Source organism: Centrocercus urophasianus, unplaced genomic scaffold, assembly GCF_019232065.1.
Source record: "Centrocercus urophasianus isolate 14NV4802_14NV808 unplaced genomic scaffold, USGS_Curo_1.0 seq_12, whole genome shotgun sequence".
Lineage (NCBI taxonomy): Eukaryota > Metazoa > Chordata > Aves > Galliformes > Phasianidae > Centrocercus > Centrocercus urophasianus.
Genome location: NW_024884364.1, coordinates 35,524,516 through 35,539,261, shown reverse-complemented (window position 1 = coordinate 35,539,261; position 14,746 = coordinate 35,524,516). Strand labels below are relative to the sequence as shown.

At 34.9% G+C, this 14,746-nt stretch overlaps 1 protein-coding gene across 5 annotated transcripts in view; it reads right to left on the bottom strand.

Moving 5' to 3' along the window:
• Window positions 1-14,746, bottom strand: part of CASK (calcium/calmodulin dependent serine protein kinase) — a 196,511-nt gene that overhangs the window by 13,806 nt on the left and 167,959 nt on the right. For 2 of the 5 annotated variants that reach the window (XM_042810955.1, XM_042810959.1), the window contains 4 exons: window positions 9,080-9,148; window positions 7,694-7,729; window positions 4,554-4,750; window positions 3,205-3,320 (listed from right to left, as the gene is read on the bottom strand). In XM_042810955.1, coding sequence (XP_042666889.1) covers window positions 3,205-3,320; window positions 4,554-4,750; window positions 7,694-7,729; window positions 9,080-9,148 — 418 coding nt within the window. The remainder of the gene's footprint in view (window positions 1-3,204; window positions 3,321-4,553; window positions 4,751-7,693; window positions 7,730-9,079; window positions 9,149-14,746) is intronic. The other 3 variants (XM_042810956.1, XM_042810957.1, XM_042810958.1) reach the window with 3 other exon arrangements.

Genomic DNA, 14,746 nt, shown 5'->3' with positions numbered 1-14,746 from the left:
ATATATTTCTTTTTATAGGGCAGATGTTAAGTCCAATGGCACTGTTTCTACCCCAGAAAAAAGTACAATTACTTTAATTTAGTCAAACTACAAATTAGTCAATTGACATACTTGACTCTTTAAGGACTTGAAAAGATACGCATTTGAAAACTTCCTAAGTTCCTTTGAAGCATTTTGCACTTCACGATGAAGAAAAACCTCTTTCAACCTTTCCCCAAATATTACAAGACAAAACAAGCAAGAAGTTAGTCGTGTTTTTCTTCCTCTCCACAAACTACAAATATGGAATGCTTCATTTTTGCAACTTTGCACTGTCTAAATTGACTAAATTCATTTCATATCAGAAAGACCAAGATCTACAACATGCTAAACAGTTTTACCGTTCTAACCACTCTGGTTCTACCATTCTAACTATCTACTGAGAAAGGTGTCTTCTCCCATGAAAAAAAGTCAATCCTTTATTTTCTTCTTGAACAAAACCATGTTATGTTAGATACAGACAACAGGAGCAAACAACAGAAATGGTACATATTAATGCCTTCATCACAAAATTAGTAGCATGAAGAAGATACGTCTCAGTCTACATGGAGTTACCTAATGATTGTAGGGTTTTCAAGCACAAAAGAAAATGAGTATTTTTAAAATATACACAAGATACGAGGAATACGGGATACATTTAAAGACTGAACTTTTAATGCTCCTGTGTTACTAGCTAATAAAAAAAAAAGGAGTTCTTGAAAGGAAACAGTAAGAAGCAAATAAAGAGGCATTGTCACTTGACAGGTTACTTACATGCACAGAGGCCATTGGGAGTAAGACAGCATGAAAAATGTACAGGGGTCATTGAGATATGGCTTGTAATATATTAGTAAAATAAAAAGTATATGCACAAAATAAACTTTACCATGCAGTAGTCTAAACACGAGGCAAATAAATCACATTAAGAAATGATAAACATATTTTATAAAAGCTTGGCAATTTTCTACATTATGCATAATATGACGCATAGTTCTAGCATGTTCTGAAGAGTGTTCTTTTATGAAGTCCTGCAATATCGTTTCAGAAAAATTTTTAAAAAATGTCAATATCACTGCAGTATATCCCTAGAGATAATCTCTGAGCATTTATAGAAATGCTAATGAATCTTGAAACGATTTTTTTTTTTCTGTAGCTTTTGGTTCCAAACAGGCTTTACAATGCTAAGAGGAATGATCAAGAAGATATCTCTTGAAGGACACGCTGTTGTATTATCAAGTATGGAGGAAAGAAAAATTGGATGACTCATTTTTCTTATGAAGGAGAATATACTTTCTGAAATGTTTTTAATTCTGAAACACACACACATAAAATCTGCAAAAAGTAATGTTGCAGTATTTCTCACTAACAATACCATATGTGATATTTTAAAGAAGGTAAATTCAGTACTAAGTTCATTAAACCTAATGAATTCACAAAAGTATCACATCATTTCAGTGATCCTCTTAATATCTACATACTTTTTAAATCCCTGGAATGTTATTGGCATCAATTTTAGTACCTGAAGGATACAACGACCAATAAAAATTGCTCACTGAAATACTAATCCCAGTTTGATTAACTTTTTGACTTCTCAGGGGGAAGGGCAAGAACATTTTTAAATAATTATGACCTCTTCAAATGTTCATATTTCTAATTATAATTCATATGTTTATATTTCTAATTTTTGGCAAACTCTGAAAAGTCTCCAAAAGCACTACCATGGGCAAGCACTAAGGCCATCATATCATGCAATCAAATGTTTGTCAACCTTGTCCAAAAAGCCCCCCTCTCATCAAAACAGTGATGTAAATATATTACCCTCCTTTGATGAGGATTTAATTGATACAAAGTCTTCAGGAACAAAATTAGCTCAATGTATTGAGCTAATACCACAGACATACTCATCCCTTTGCAGCACGCCATGTGAAGTCACACTGACATTATTAACTACATAGTTGCATTTGTGAACTGTACTGTGAAACTTGTCTGTTCTAAAGAAAAAGTGTTTTTTGTTAGGTTTTTTGTTAGGTTGTTCTTCAGCTAGTCCAGTTAACAGCATGACCGTGCACAGTTATACTGGCACAACTGAAGAGAGTAGCATGCTGTGGAAATGTACGATGGTAACAAGTGGTAAGAATTTAAAGTGAGCGTTGTCAAAGAGTGTAAGTGATAAAATCCAGTTCACTTGCAATAGTTTCTAATAAGGTCACAATTAGTAAGACATGGTTTAGTGTTACTTGGTGAAGCAGAAACATTAAAACAACCACGATGGGAAGCCAGCAAAAAAAAGTAAACCAGTTAAGCTTTCAATCTCTACTTCCATCATTAATTAAATATTTAGAGACAATGCAAAACAGGTTTCAGAATAACAGGTAATTTTATATTTGACTGTGAATAACTTAAACGTGACTATGAATTAAGAGTATATATGATAATTATTGATCTTTGACTTTCATAGATCATATTTCAAGTAACTCTTAATGTAAGTTCCATAGTACAGAAATACTATGAGCTCTGATTCTACACACACATTGTACAGATAAAGAAAAAAGCAAAAATACAGATTCCTATCTGTATCACATTCTATCTATGCTGTTTCACAACAACTCAATTTTTCAGCAGTCTAGACAGAAATTCAAAAATCAGGATTCAGGCAGAAATCACTGCAAGACTTCCAGTTTATCAGATTTGTTAGCTGTAAAATAACAGCCTGACTACACAGTGACTATTATGCTTGCAGCTATAAGAGTTCAAGAAAAGTGTCCTTTCATGATGTTTTCACATACGTAATCTACAACTACAAACACACACTAACAGGAATGCTAGTGAAGTTTTCTGTAGTACATAGTAGTAGATTGTAAAATTCATATCTTGTTGGTTTCTAGTGCTTGTTAAAACATAAAAACAAACAAACAAAAAAAACAACTGTAAAATCATTGTAGGATATATGATGATGAATTTGTTTTCTTAGAGCACACTTCTAACTGCTTCAACATGCTTCTAACTGCCTCAGCTATACAGTTTCAACAGCGAAGTACAAGCAGTGTTGTTGGCATAATTAAAATTTAATTTCCATTTTTGCAAGTCACTGATTAGGTTAATAGTGCCAGCTGAACATTTAATGGCAAGGCTTAGATTGTAAAGATTTTAACCTCTTCATAAACATACTTGCTTTTTTTTTCCTACCTGCATTGTGCTTTGCCAAATATTTATCTTTGTACTGCTTTTTTTTCTTTCCAAACCATGTACAGCTGGCCTGCTGTTCCTGTTTGGTCTTCTCCATGGCAATACAAGCAACCCGCCTAGCATATGGAGTAGAAAAAAAAAAAAAGTTGTAATAACTTGTAATAACTGTATTTTAAAAATGTCATGCATGATGAATTAGAAAAAAAAGGCTGTTTAATAGCACAGGAACACAGTGAGACTTTCCCAAACTTTTTTTTATGACTTAAATGCATTTACATACGGACATATTTTGATATAAATACTGTTCTTAATGGTTGATCATAAAAGCTCACATATCACTGGAGCATGGGAGGAATGGTAGCTACTAAAATGACTGTAGACCAGTGCAGTAGACCAGACTGGAAGAGCAAAGTCTAGAGGGGCTGCTGTGTTTTAAAGCTCAACACAAATGTGTTGAGGAAATGTCTTGAGGTTGACCTTTAGGATGAAGTACTGCATATATTTCTATTCCAGTGTATACCAGTCTCTCCCATATGTTAGGGCTTGCAAGAGATGTAACGAAATGGCTACCTGCCCCTGTTTTTATTGTCACTGAATTTCCCTTAGACAGCAGAGGTGTTACTGGTGCTGTTAAACCCTTTAGAGCACACTAATTCTTTACGCAGCAGATCTTGTGTGAAACATTTTGAGGTAGATTTTCCACACCAATAAATTTCCCTGAGTTATGGTCCTAACATTCATGCTCCAGAACTTGCCAGAGCTTGCCCTGATAAATTTAAAACATTTGCTAAATAGGTTCTGCAAGGGGTTGTTTAAATGCTCTGCACTGTTTTTGTGGAAATGGGTGCCACTGGTGTTCATTTAATCTGTTCTTCCTAAGTTTCTGCACTGTGGTTTCTTTCTACTATTTGGCTTTCACATGAAAAAGGGAAAGAGGAGAAAAACCTCAAACTCCTTTAATTCTTGACAGTTAGCTACCACCTTATTCCAGCACCACTTGCACTTAAGCAGTACCAGTGAGAAGTGTTTAGAACCTGAAGGGGAAACAGATCTGACCGGCTTATATAAATGATTTGTATTTAGTCTTCAGTTCTAGTTTCCCAAAGTGTACCAGAAAGCACAAGTAATGTCTGTAAAACAGGTGTAAACATATGATATTACATGCAACTCATACTGTTATGCAGATGTGAGAAAAAAAAATCAACACCACAGGAACAGAAGAAATATAGACTTTTTTTTTTTAAAAAAGGGAAGACTGCACCAAAATTAGCTATATAACAATGACAAACATGAAGGACAAAAAATACAAGCAAAATTACATTCTTTTTAATAGAAAATGTAAGTCATACCATTCTTGAAGTTCAGGAGAGGGAATAAGACCTGCAGTACCGTTTTTGGAGTTCTCCAGTTTACCCTGCCACCAGTTGTGATCGTCTTTGCTAATGATTTGGATAATATCACCAACTCGGAATCTGATGCCAGCTTCTTTGCAAGGAATGAGGTCATCCTTTGCTGGATCATATTCAAACTGTGCTCTTACATATATCTACAAAGGAGAGTTTATAAAAGATGCTGCCATATTATTACTGGTACAGTATTAAGAGAAGTAGGTGAAAATTGGTGCATGTACACTATACACACTGTTTGCAACAAGCAAAGGAAGAAACAGAAGGGCAAAAGCATAAGTGATAGTTGAAAATGAAGCAAAAAAAAAAACAGCCAACACTGGAGACATATGATATTATTCTGCAAGCTCATGTCTTCTATGCACTGTAAAATCCAAACAGCAAAAATGAAAGTATGCTTCTGAAGACCTTATGCAGATCTATAATGGATAGGGTCCCTCAACTCAATATTAATTATCGTAAATCATTTTAGACTGAAAGCCAGCAGTTTATAATTTGAACTGTGCTTCAATTTGCAAATGAAGTTCCAAGATATGTTTTAGAAGGTGTCTGATGAGAAATATTATTGGATAATACAAAGGGTTTAGGCTACATTACTGATCATTAGAATTTACACTGAAAAATCATGACCACATTTTTAAAAATTAAATAGGAATCTAGTGTTGGGCCTATCGCATTTAGTCACTTGGGTGAAATCTGAGAATACTCCATACAGGGATTTCAGTAAAAGTCTAGTCTATAAATCACAGAATCATAGAATCTTTTGAGTTCAAAGATACCCTTAAAGGCCATCTAGTCCAACTCCCCTGCAATGAACAGGGACACCTGCAGCTATATTAGGTTGTTCAGAGCCCCATCCAGCCTGACCTTGGATGTCTCCAGGGACGGGGCATCCAGCACATTTCTGGGCAACCTGTGCCAGTGTCTCATCACCCTTACTGTAAAGAAATTTCTTCCTTGTGTCCAATCTAAGTCCCCCTTCTTTATTTTGAAACCATTTCCCCTTGTCTTATCACCACAGATCCTGCATAAGAGTCTGCCCCCTTCCTTCCTATAGCCCCCTTTTAGATACTGAAAGGACGCTCTCAGTTCTCCGTGGAGTCTTCTTTTCTCCAGGCTGAACAGCCCCAGCTCTCTCAGCCTGTCCTTGTAGCAGAGCTGTTCCATCCTTTGGGTCATTTTTCTAGCCCTCCTCTGGATGTGCGTCAACATCTCTCCTGTACTGTCACAATAATAATGACTGGAATGAGTTATTCTCCAAGGAATATTAACAGAAGGAATTTGGACTACACGTTTTAAAATAGTGTACAAATCCCTGATTTGTGTGTTAGTGAGGTTTCAATCACTGAAAAATTATAGCCCTAATGCGTCTGAGGATCTTAAAATCAGAATTAACATCATGCTCAAAATAGATAATTGGATAATTTCTGGAGTTCATGAACAAACCTTACCCTGCAGGGACTCTGGCAGTCATGTATATTCTACTGCTGATTTTCTTACTAAAAACTGACCAGATTTAAAGAAAATAGTTTTATAATGCAATGTATTATCCTTCACTTAAACTGCAGCACTTCTAAATCTTTGCTCAGAAATTTGCAGCTATGACACTACTCACAGCACTCAAAAAAGTTAATTTCTGTAGTAACCTAGTCTGCTACCCAACATACATCGACTTACGATGACCAGCCTTAATTTTTATCTGTTTAGAGAGCAATGGGTTGGAACATTAAAACAAAACTCCACTTCTAATGTTTCCAGTCTGACCGTTGTTATACTATGTATGGAGTGCGTGACTTTAGATCAGCAACCCAAGCTCATTTTTTCCACAAGAAAAAAAGGATATTTAAAAACAAAATTCTCTTAGTTACTGGCTTTCTATGAGGTTATCAGTATTGAACTATTTCCCTGTTTTACCTCAACTTAATCTAATATAGGTCTAGAAAAATGACCAGCATTTTTACTGTGTAGAAACTTTTCCCTGCTTTTCAAGTTCCTGCTGCAGTTTGGGCCATTATCTACTAAGTCTCCATCCAAAGACTGGTTGCTCATGAAACATCACACATTTCCTTATTTATGCCGGTTTATCTGTTATCCTAGCCCTTGCTATATCAGGAATGACAAGCTACCAGAGAAATACACTGGTGCAGAGGGAAAAGAAACTTGAAGAAAAGGGAAACTATGAATGGTACAAGTATAAGGGACAACAGTATTCTGATACTGTTTTGAACAAACTCTCCTCTCCTGGGAAAATTACCTGAGAGGAAAAACAAAATGCCTAACACAATGCCTTGAAAGGTCCTCCAAGGAGCTTTCCCTACATTCACGCAGTCTGAAATTTCAGAAGACAACTGAAAGCTGAAAGAACCAGATAGCTGTAAGCTTTAAAAATGGGAAATGAAGTGTGAAAAATATCTTCTTTCAATAAGTATTCCAGACAACATAACTAGAAAACCACACAAAAAGATTCTCAAAGACAACAACTTATGGGGTCCACTGACTCTTCTGAATGGAACTGCAATAAAAACTATTACATAAATAAGAGGTTGAATCCACATCCTTTGGATGGAAGATCTTTTTTTTGGTCTGTGAATCTGTGCTTTAGTACTGAAAATGTATTATCTTCAGACTTACCAGCTCTTAATACAAACTGTCCTTCATTTATTTCTTTGAAAAGCTTTGATAATGTTAATATCTAATAATAAATCCACTCAAGACATAGAAACTTTGTGCTTTAGATCATTATGCACTTTCCCTTCATTTCAGCTGAAACACAACACCGAGCCTTTTCTAAGATGAAAATCTGCATAAGTCACATCTTGCCTACACAACACATCATATTACATATTAAAATGAATTTATAACTTGCATATACAGACACATGAAAAAAATGCTTTTTTGAATTAGCCACAAACAAATGAGTTAGTTAAAAAGAAAAATGAAACAAACAAACAAAAAAATACAAACACGAATTTTCAAAGCTAATATGTTTTAGTTCAGCACATACAGAATGTGAGGGGAAAAAGATAAGCAGGGATGTTCACTAGCAACTAAATTTATACATTCCCATGGAGGATACTATTCACCTGTCGTCCTTTTGGTTGTGTTGTCGATGGCAAGTCCTGCAGAATAAAGCCAACCCAGGAAAAGAAATTTTCATTTTACTTGTTAAGAGCATACAACACCATTTGTTAGTGATTCATACTACATTACAGTAAAGTGGTAAGTCAGACAAAAGTATAAAGCATTGACCCGTTTTTAGAAAAACCTTTTTCTTAAAGAAAAATCAAACTCAGGCTGTTTAGCAGCAAGCTGAAGAAAGCAGGTAAATAGTTTAAGCAGATAGAGAATGTGCTTTTTAATATACAATTCAGCATCTTCAACACAAAAGCACTGTCAAGTGAAAGAGGCTAATTATATGAATGCCTTTCCCACTTAATATTTCATATTGTTTTTAAAAGACAAAGTATGGCTATAATAAATTAATGGTTAAAATAAATTTTATGGTTAAGAATAAATTGCACCGAAGAGTAAGATTATAACTAGTAGTTATATTTTTATTTAATTCACAAAAATTTCTTAATTTTTTTTATCCACACAATTATTTCTCATTATATTAATTAACAAGTACTTTACCTTGTGGCAAATCATTTATCAGGTGTAATGCTGTAATTTTATTATTAATTAAAGGACTAGTTACTCAATTAAAAAAATTTTTTTTAGCTAGTTCCACGACTTATGATATTGACAGCACTCTTACTAAGGGAATTTGCAGGTACAGTTACTACATTGGTCTGAACAATGACAAATGGTAAACAACACAAATTTCAACACTACTTTACATTAGAAAAACAGGAGGTAACAGAACCCTTCTACCTGAATACGTATGAAACAGGAAGTACTTTGTGTTAAAGATGTGATGGTAGTAGCTTGGTTCGTAGTGCAATTTAAAGCCTTTTGCTTTTCATATCCAGCCAAGGCTTGTCTTTCACAAAGTATGTGCACGTACCACAACAGCAGAGGGCACACCAATTCGTTAACTCAGATAGCGGAAACCAGTACACGTTCCAGAGGTCGCTCAAAACACAAAGCTTATGGAATCTAACAGGTCTTGATGTATCAACTGCACAGTTACTTTTTCTTCAAACACTGCTTCTGAAGTTTGGGATGGAAATAAGACTTCCACTTGAAACCTTTTCTTAGCTTTGAGGATATTGCCAACTATGATTTAAGGCTAACCCAAGTGTCACGTTACAGTTATTAACATTTAACTCACTGTATGGCCTTTAATGAAAAGAATATGTTGGAAAAAAAAACTCCCAGAAAACGAAAATGGGGGTTACATAAGTAATAACATTGGTTCTATCAGAAGGACAAAATTCTCCACTGACCACACGATAAGTATAACAGTAATGGCAGATGAGCACCAACAAAACTTTCACACTTTCTCTGTGTGGAACTGGAAATCTTACCGAAACAGAATTGTTAGTGCTGCTATGGCCATTAGCTGGGGACTGTCTGGATGTAGAGGGGGAATCTCTCTGAAATAAGACACAAGGTTCATTAACAACACAACACTATCACAGGAACACAGATAAATTTTTAAAAGAACAGTTACATCCACAGCCTTATAACCATTTGTTTAGCTGCTTTGTCTGTGAAAGTTTCCACACTACTGTGTACATCTGAAGTTTGTTCATAGTTTGAGATTCACGTTTTCATGTGTCTTATGTAATAATTATTTTTATGCTGCCTTGGCAGCTTTTTAGTATCAGGGCACACTTACATGTTCTGTGGGTGACAACGCTGAAGGCCATTAATCATATTGTTGCTTTTGCTAAAGGCAATTACCTAAGGTTATATGCTACATACTTGAACTGCAACAAGGAACATATTTCATTTTAAAGAAACTTCTAAATCTTTTTTTTCAGCTATATGGAGGTCAGTGTTGATCACCTTCTACTCCTTTAGATATAACTCTCTATAGTGTCTTAAAGACACTGCTGCTAACAGGAACAGGAAGTTGGACACACTCTCCTGTCTTCTCATCCATTTTACAGCATATTAAGTTTTTTTTTCTTTTTTTGCCTCCAACATTCTTATGAGCTTGAAAACATTAAACTTGCAAAAATAAATCATTTAAAAAAGCCACCTTTCTTGACTCATGCTACCACTATGATCCTACACTTCAGTGAGGAGAAAGCAGATGCAGAAGTTCTACAGAAGGAATCACAGGACTTCCTGGGTCTTGCAGAGAGAAGAGATCGCTGAGCAATCTTCTTCACATGTCATTTTGATCATGAAGTCCTTAATTCCATAATATCAGACAATCGAGTTTAACTAGCTATGTCTTCAGAAAATCAAATGATTCACTAAAACGTTGTGACAAAAATTATAACCTACTTTAGCTCCAAAAGAACTTTGGAATATAATATTCCATAACAAGGGTCAATTGAGGAATGACTGGTAACTTTGTGTAACACCAAGGATAGTAGATAAAAGAGGTAAAACAGTTTTCAAAGAACACAAAGTCACCCTGCCACATTTTATCAATATGAGTGCCTTTGTGAACAGATTAAAAAACAGAATTGGAGCTGAACTATTTATGCAATAGTATTAATCAGGTGAAGGTCCACTAATACAGTCTCCAACTTCTACTAATTACGTGATAGCACTCAGCTATTTTAAAGCACACGGACAAAAAAATTAAAACGGCAAGCAATACTTTACTTTTGCTGTCTGTATTCTTGATGTACAACAAACTTATCTAGAACATGCACTTGAACATGCACTTTTTTTGGACTCACTGCACGTGATTTCATAAAGTTCATATACAGCTATCTGAAAGTAATATAACTGTAAGATCATTTAGGTCTGTGTACTTCTGCTAAACATGTGAGAACAAAAAACTCATTTGGCACTAAAAGTTGTTTGTGACACATAATAAACTAGAGGGAATCGGTTCTTATTATACTTAGAAAAATCACTCCAGCACAAGTTCCAAATAAAGTACTAATTACTGCAATAACCAATTATATTTGCTCAAAAGAATCACTGTTCATTTTTTAGGGAATTGCACATTGGTACCACTTTTATTATCAAACAGCAGCTAAGAGATAGCTCTTGGCAAAAAAGCAGCAAGTCCCTTCTTTCATAAATAGATCTGCTTGTTCAGCAATTCAAGCCCTATCAACTTCTCTCATTTTCAAAGAGAGATGGAAGGATGAAATTTATGTCTGTTATTGTTTTTGTTGTTGTTGCTGCTTCATTTTTAAAACTACTTCGTTATCATCTATTAGTCCAGTAATGGTTTGGCTGGGAAAGGTTTGGAAAGTGATTTAAGCACCCAAGTCTTTTGGAGAAAAACATGTTTAGAGTAATGATGCTATTTCTGGACATTCTTGAAGGCTTCTCCCTTTAAAGGAAATTTCTTGGTTTGAGAATATTTTGTTTTTATTCCTCCAACAATTCTCAACAGAAGACAGAACACTATTCAAAGCAAATGCTTGTCAAAACATATCGAGGAAAATAAACATTTTCAGTGCTATCGGTGATTTCAGTACCAATCATAAGAAACTGCAATTATATTAAGCTTGTCAAGAAGCATATGCATAATTTTAAAATATTTAGCTAATTCAGACACCTTTTCGAATACATTTAGGTTCCTCATTTCCTAGGGACCTACGCTTTCTCTCCAAAAAACCTCAAAATTTAAGCAAAAAACTGTAAAAGCAATGGGTAGGGAGATCCTTGTAGAAAGTTACGACTGCTTAGACCTGGACTGGAATACTTCATCTCCGATTCTGAGTTTGTTCCTCCACTGAACTAGACAAATCACTGGTTCTCCTGGTCAGAATCTTTTTCTGAGTAGGTCCTCTGGTCTGACTAGATCCTCTAGTCAGAAATGCACTCAGAAGATTAAATGATTCTGAGTAGTGTGAAAACGATATAATATTTCAGTGCTCCTTGAACATCTAGAATTCCCAATCTTATCTAGCCGCAAGCTAAATAATAAAATGGTAGATTTCAATATCATCCCTATTCACTTCATGCATCACAGCTGAAGTCTTAGAAAAAACATCTGCAGTCATTTCCGAATGATGGCAAAATTACTTTTGCATTGACTCCTTGTTCTAATGGATGGATTCTGAATGACAAATCAACACGTCTGAGACACAGTCCTACAGAGGAGATCAATTACATCTATTAGATGTGGCCCAATCAGATTGGACACACAGACTCACAACATCAGCAGGATTGGAAGGAATGTTTTGAGATCCTCTAGTCCCATCTTCCTGCTCAATCAGACTCCCTTTAACAGGTTCCACAGGTAATCATGTGTTTTGAGTTATCTCCAGTAAAGGAGACTCACCACCTCTGTGGGCAGGCTGTTCCATGAACATGTACAAGAACAGCCTCACTAATAACACCATTGCCAGATCCTTTTCAAAAAATCTCCAAATGTATTTCAACTCCAGTTTTGCTCAAGCAATTTTTCTGTAAGTTTGAGATTATAAAAAGATTTAAGACCACAAAAAGTCTTATGATCTTAGCCCTAATGGCAACATTCCAAGGCTAAGTACGTAAATCTATGATTACCAGTGGATTTTAAAAATCTCATATATATAAGGGCTTTTCTTTGTAATGAAACAGTTTAAATGTTTCACGAGAAACAAAGGGTGTTCCTTGCAAGGAAAGGTTTTTCTTAAGAAAAAAAAACCCACCACTTCTCTTACCATTCTTACATATCCAACAACATAAGAAATTAGGGCATTCTGTCAGTACAGAGTGAGAATTCAAATGTAGCTAGAACTAAAGGCTTCTTAGTGGGATAAAGTACTAGCTGAAATGTATAATCAGCATACACAACTGTTCTAAATTATTACTGAAGTTTATTCTTATGTAAAAATAAGTTTGTAGTGGAAGCAGACAAAACAACATCCGGGCCACTGTGTTATCTAGATATCCGAGTCATGTGTTCCATGTACCAAAGCAATGACTAAGCAGGTATTTTCACAGTAGAACGACTGGATCAAGATTTTCTAAAGGTGAAACTCACAAATGCTATGTTTTCAAGCAAAGTTTACTCCTGAACAACTTGAAATTAGTCAGTTGAAATTTTGAAAATTGCCTAGAGACACTGAAATACTTTACAAACTATGGGGACAAGACTTACCTAAATATGGAAAATGGTACAATATTTAGAAAATACCACTGCAACACTTCTCTTAAAAGCTCACAAAAGAAGAAAAACATGGCAAGAAGGATTTTAAGAAACATTTAAAAAATAGCTTTCCTCAAAACTAACACCTATATATCTTTGTATTATAAAGGGACATTAACAGCTTTTATATAAATGCAAATAGGCAGATTATGTCTGATTGTACTAATATTTAGTTCTGTTTATTCAAGATTATCAAGGAGTTTTTTTTTATCCCAATGATGTTATTATCATAAAAATTACCTTAAAAAACAAAAACAAAAACAAAAACAACTACTGATTCTGTTTTACATTTCTCTTCTAGCAAAACTGCATTACATCAGCAATCATCTGTGTATGAAGGTGGGCAGGAAAAGAAAACCAACATAAATTTCTAGAAATACTTGAAATACAGCCAAATATAGCTTAGCTAGTTCTGAATTTATTTTGCTAGAGTGCATAGCAGCAAATCATCTTGCTAGACTGCATAGAAGCTTGAGTGTTAGAAGCAAGTATTCCATGTCCTAAGAATATAATTGAGCATCCATTTTAAGCCTGTATCAGTGGCAAATAATTTGATTCCTCATTTGAATCACAATTCTGAAAAATTCTCTGAAAGAAATTCTCTCTGTACCAAAGGACCAAATGTGATTTAATAGCATAATTTGAAATGCTGTCTTTTTATGAATACTTGCAACAGCTGGAACACCAGTCGAAGTTATAGATGTGACCAAACAGGGGGAATAGACTTAGGCACCTGATTAATTGAAAGCAAAATGCCATGAACTATGATAAATATACATAGTGGGTTTTTTGTTTGTTTTTATTCTGTCTTTGATCACACATTTCCAGTTCCAGTGTTTTGTTCAAAGAAAGCAAAGAAAGCTAAGAGTCTTCTGTGAAAAACACAGTCATGAAGAACCTAAGAACAGAAAACTAAGAAATGACCTACTGCTACTAAAATATCACCTAATAGTATTAAAGTTGTATGTGGCATTTAATTTTCTCCAAATTATTATATTTCCAAGGAGATACATAGTTTCACCAGTTTTTGTGTTAAAATAAGAGGAAGAGAGTTATCTTTTATTATAACTACTACTTACAGTACAGAACTCAATACATAAATGCATCAGCACACTCCAGAATTTCTATTTGAGTTTTTTTTAAAGCCTTTGTGTTTCATGAAAAACTTCTGTTTTCATATTTATAGCTGACAGGTGAAAATTTGTTGGACCTTCTGTCTCTAAAAGCTTCTCGTTCTTGTTGACTTCCATTAAAAGCACATGAGGCAACCAAAAGCAGTATATATTTTTTTTCCAAACAGATTGTTCTGACAATCACAATAGCTTTGGTGTGTTCTGGCATCTGCTGAGACTCAAAAGCAAAAAGTGTGAAACCACAGCTGCAATTAAGCTAAGCTTGACTTCAACAAGGTTTGTATTTTCACTCCTGGAATTTTAATTTGGGAATTTTGTGCAGTTAAGCATTGTGGGACAGAAAGACTGGCATCATCTACACAGTACATATGCCATCTACATACTTAAATTAGAACAGTACCTCTCAAACAGTCATTTTCTAGAATTTAATTCCCTATGTTTGCAAACTGGAACATAACTCTGTGAGCAAGAAAGAGGGAATTCGACAGTGCTACTGTGCAAGAACTGTAACACTAAGTTTCTAGTTCAACAGGAACTGAACTCCAAATCTGTTTTTCTTCTGTAATGACAAATACCATTTTTGCATGGAAACATAGTATTTAGCCACATGTAACTGTTACAGACAACCATCACAAATTTACCTCAACAGGGTAATACGGAAACAGATTATTCAATTAACCCTTAACAGCCCAAAGTAGCAAAATAATGTTTCATGCTTGAAAAGGGAGGATAGCTCCTCAGCTTAGGAACTTTAATAGACTTCCTGGATAATGTGTTTAAAA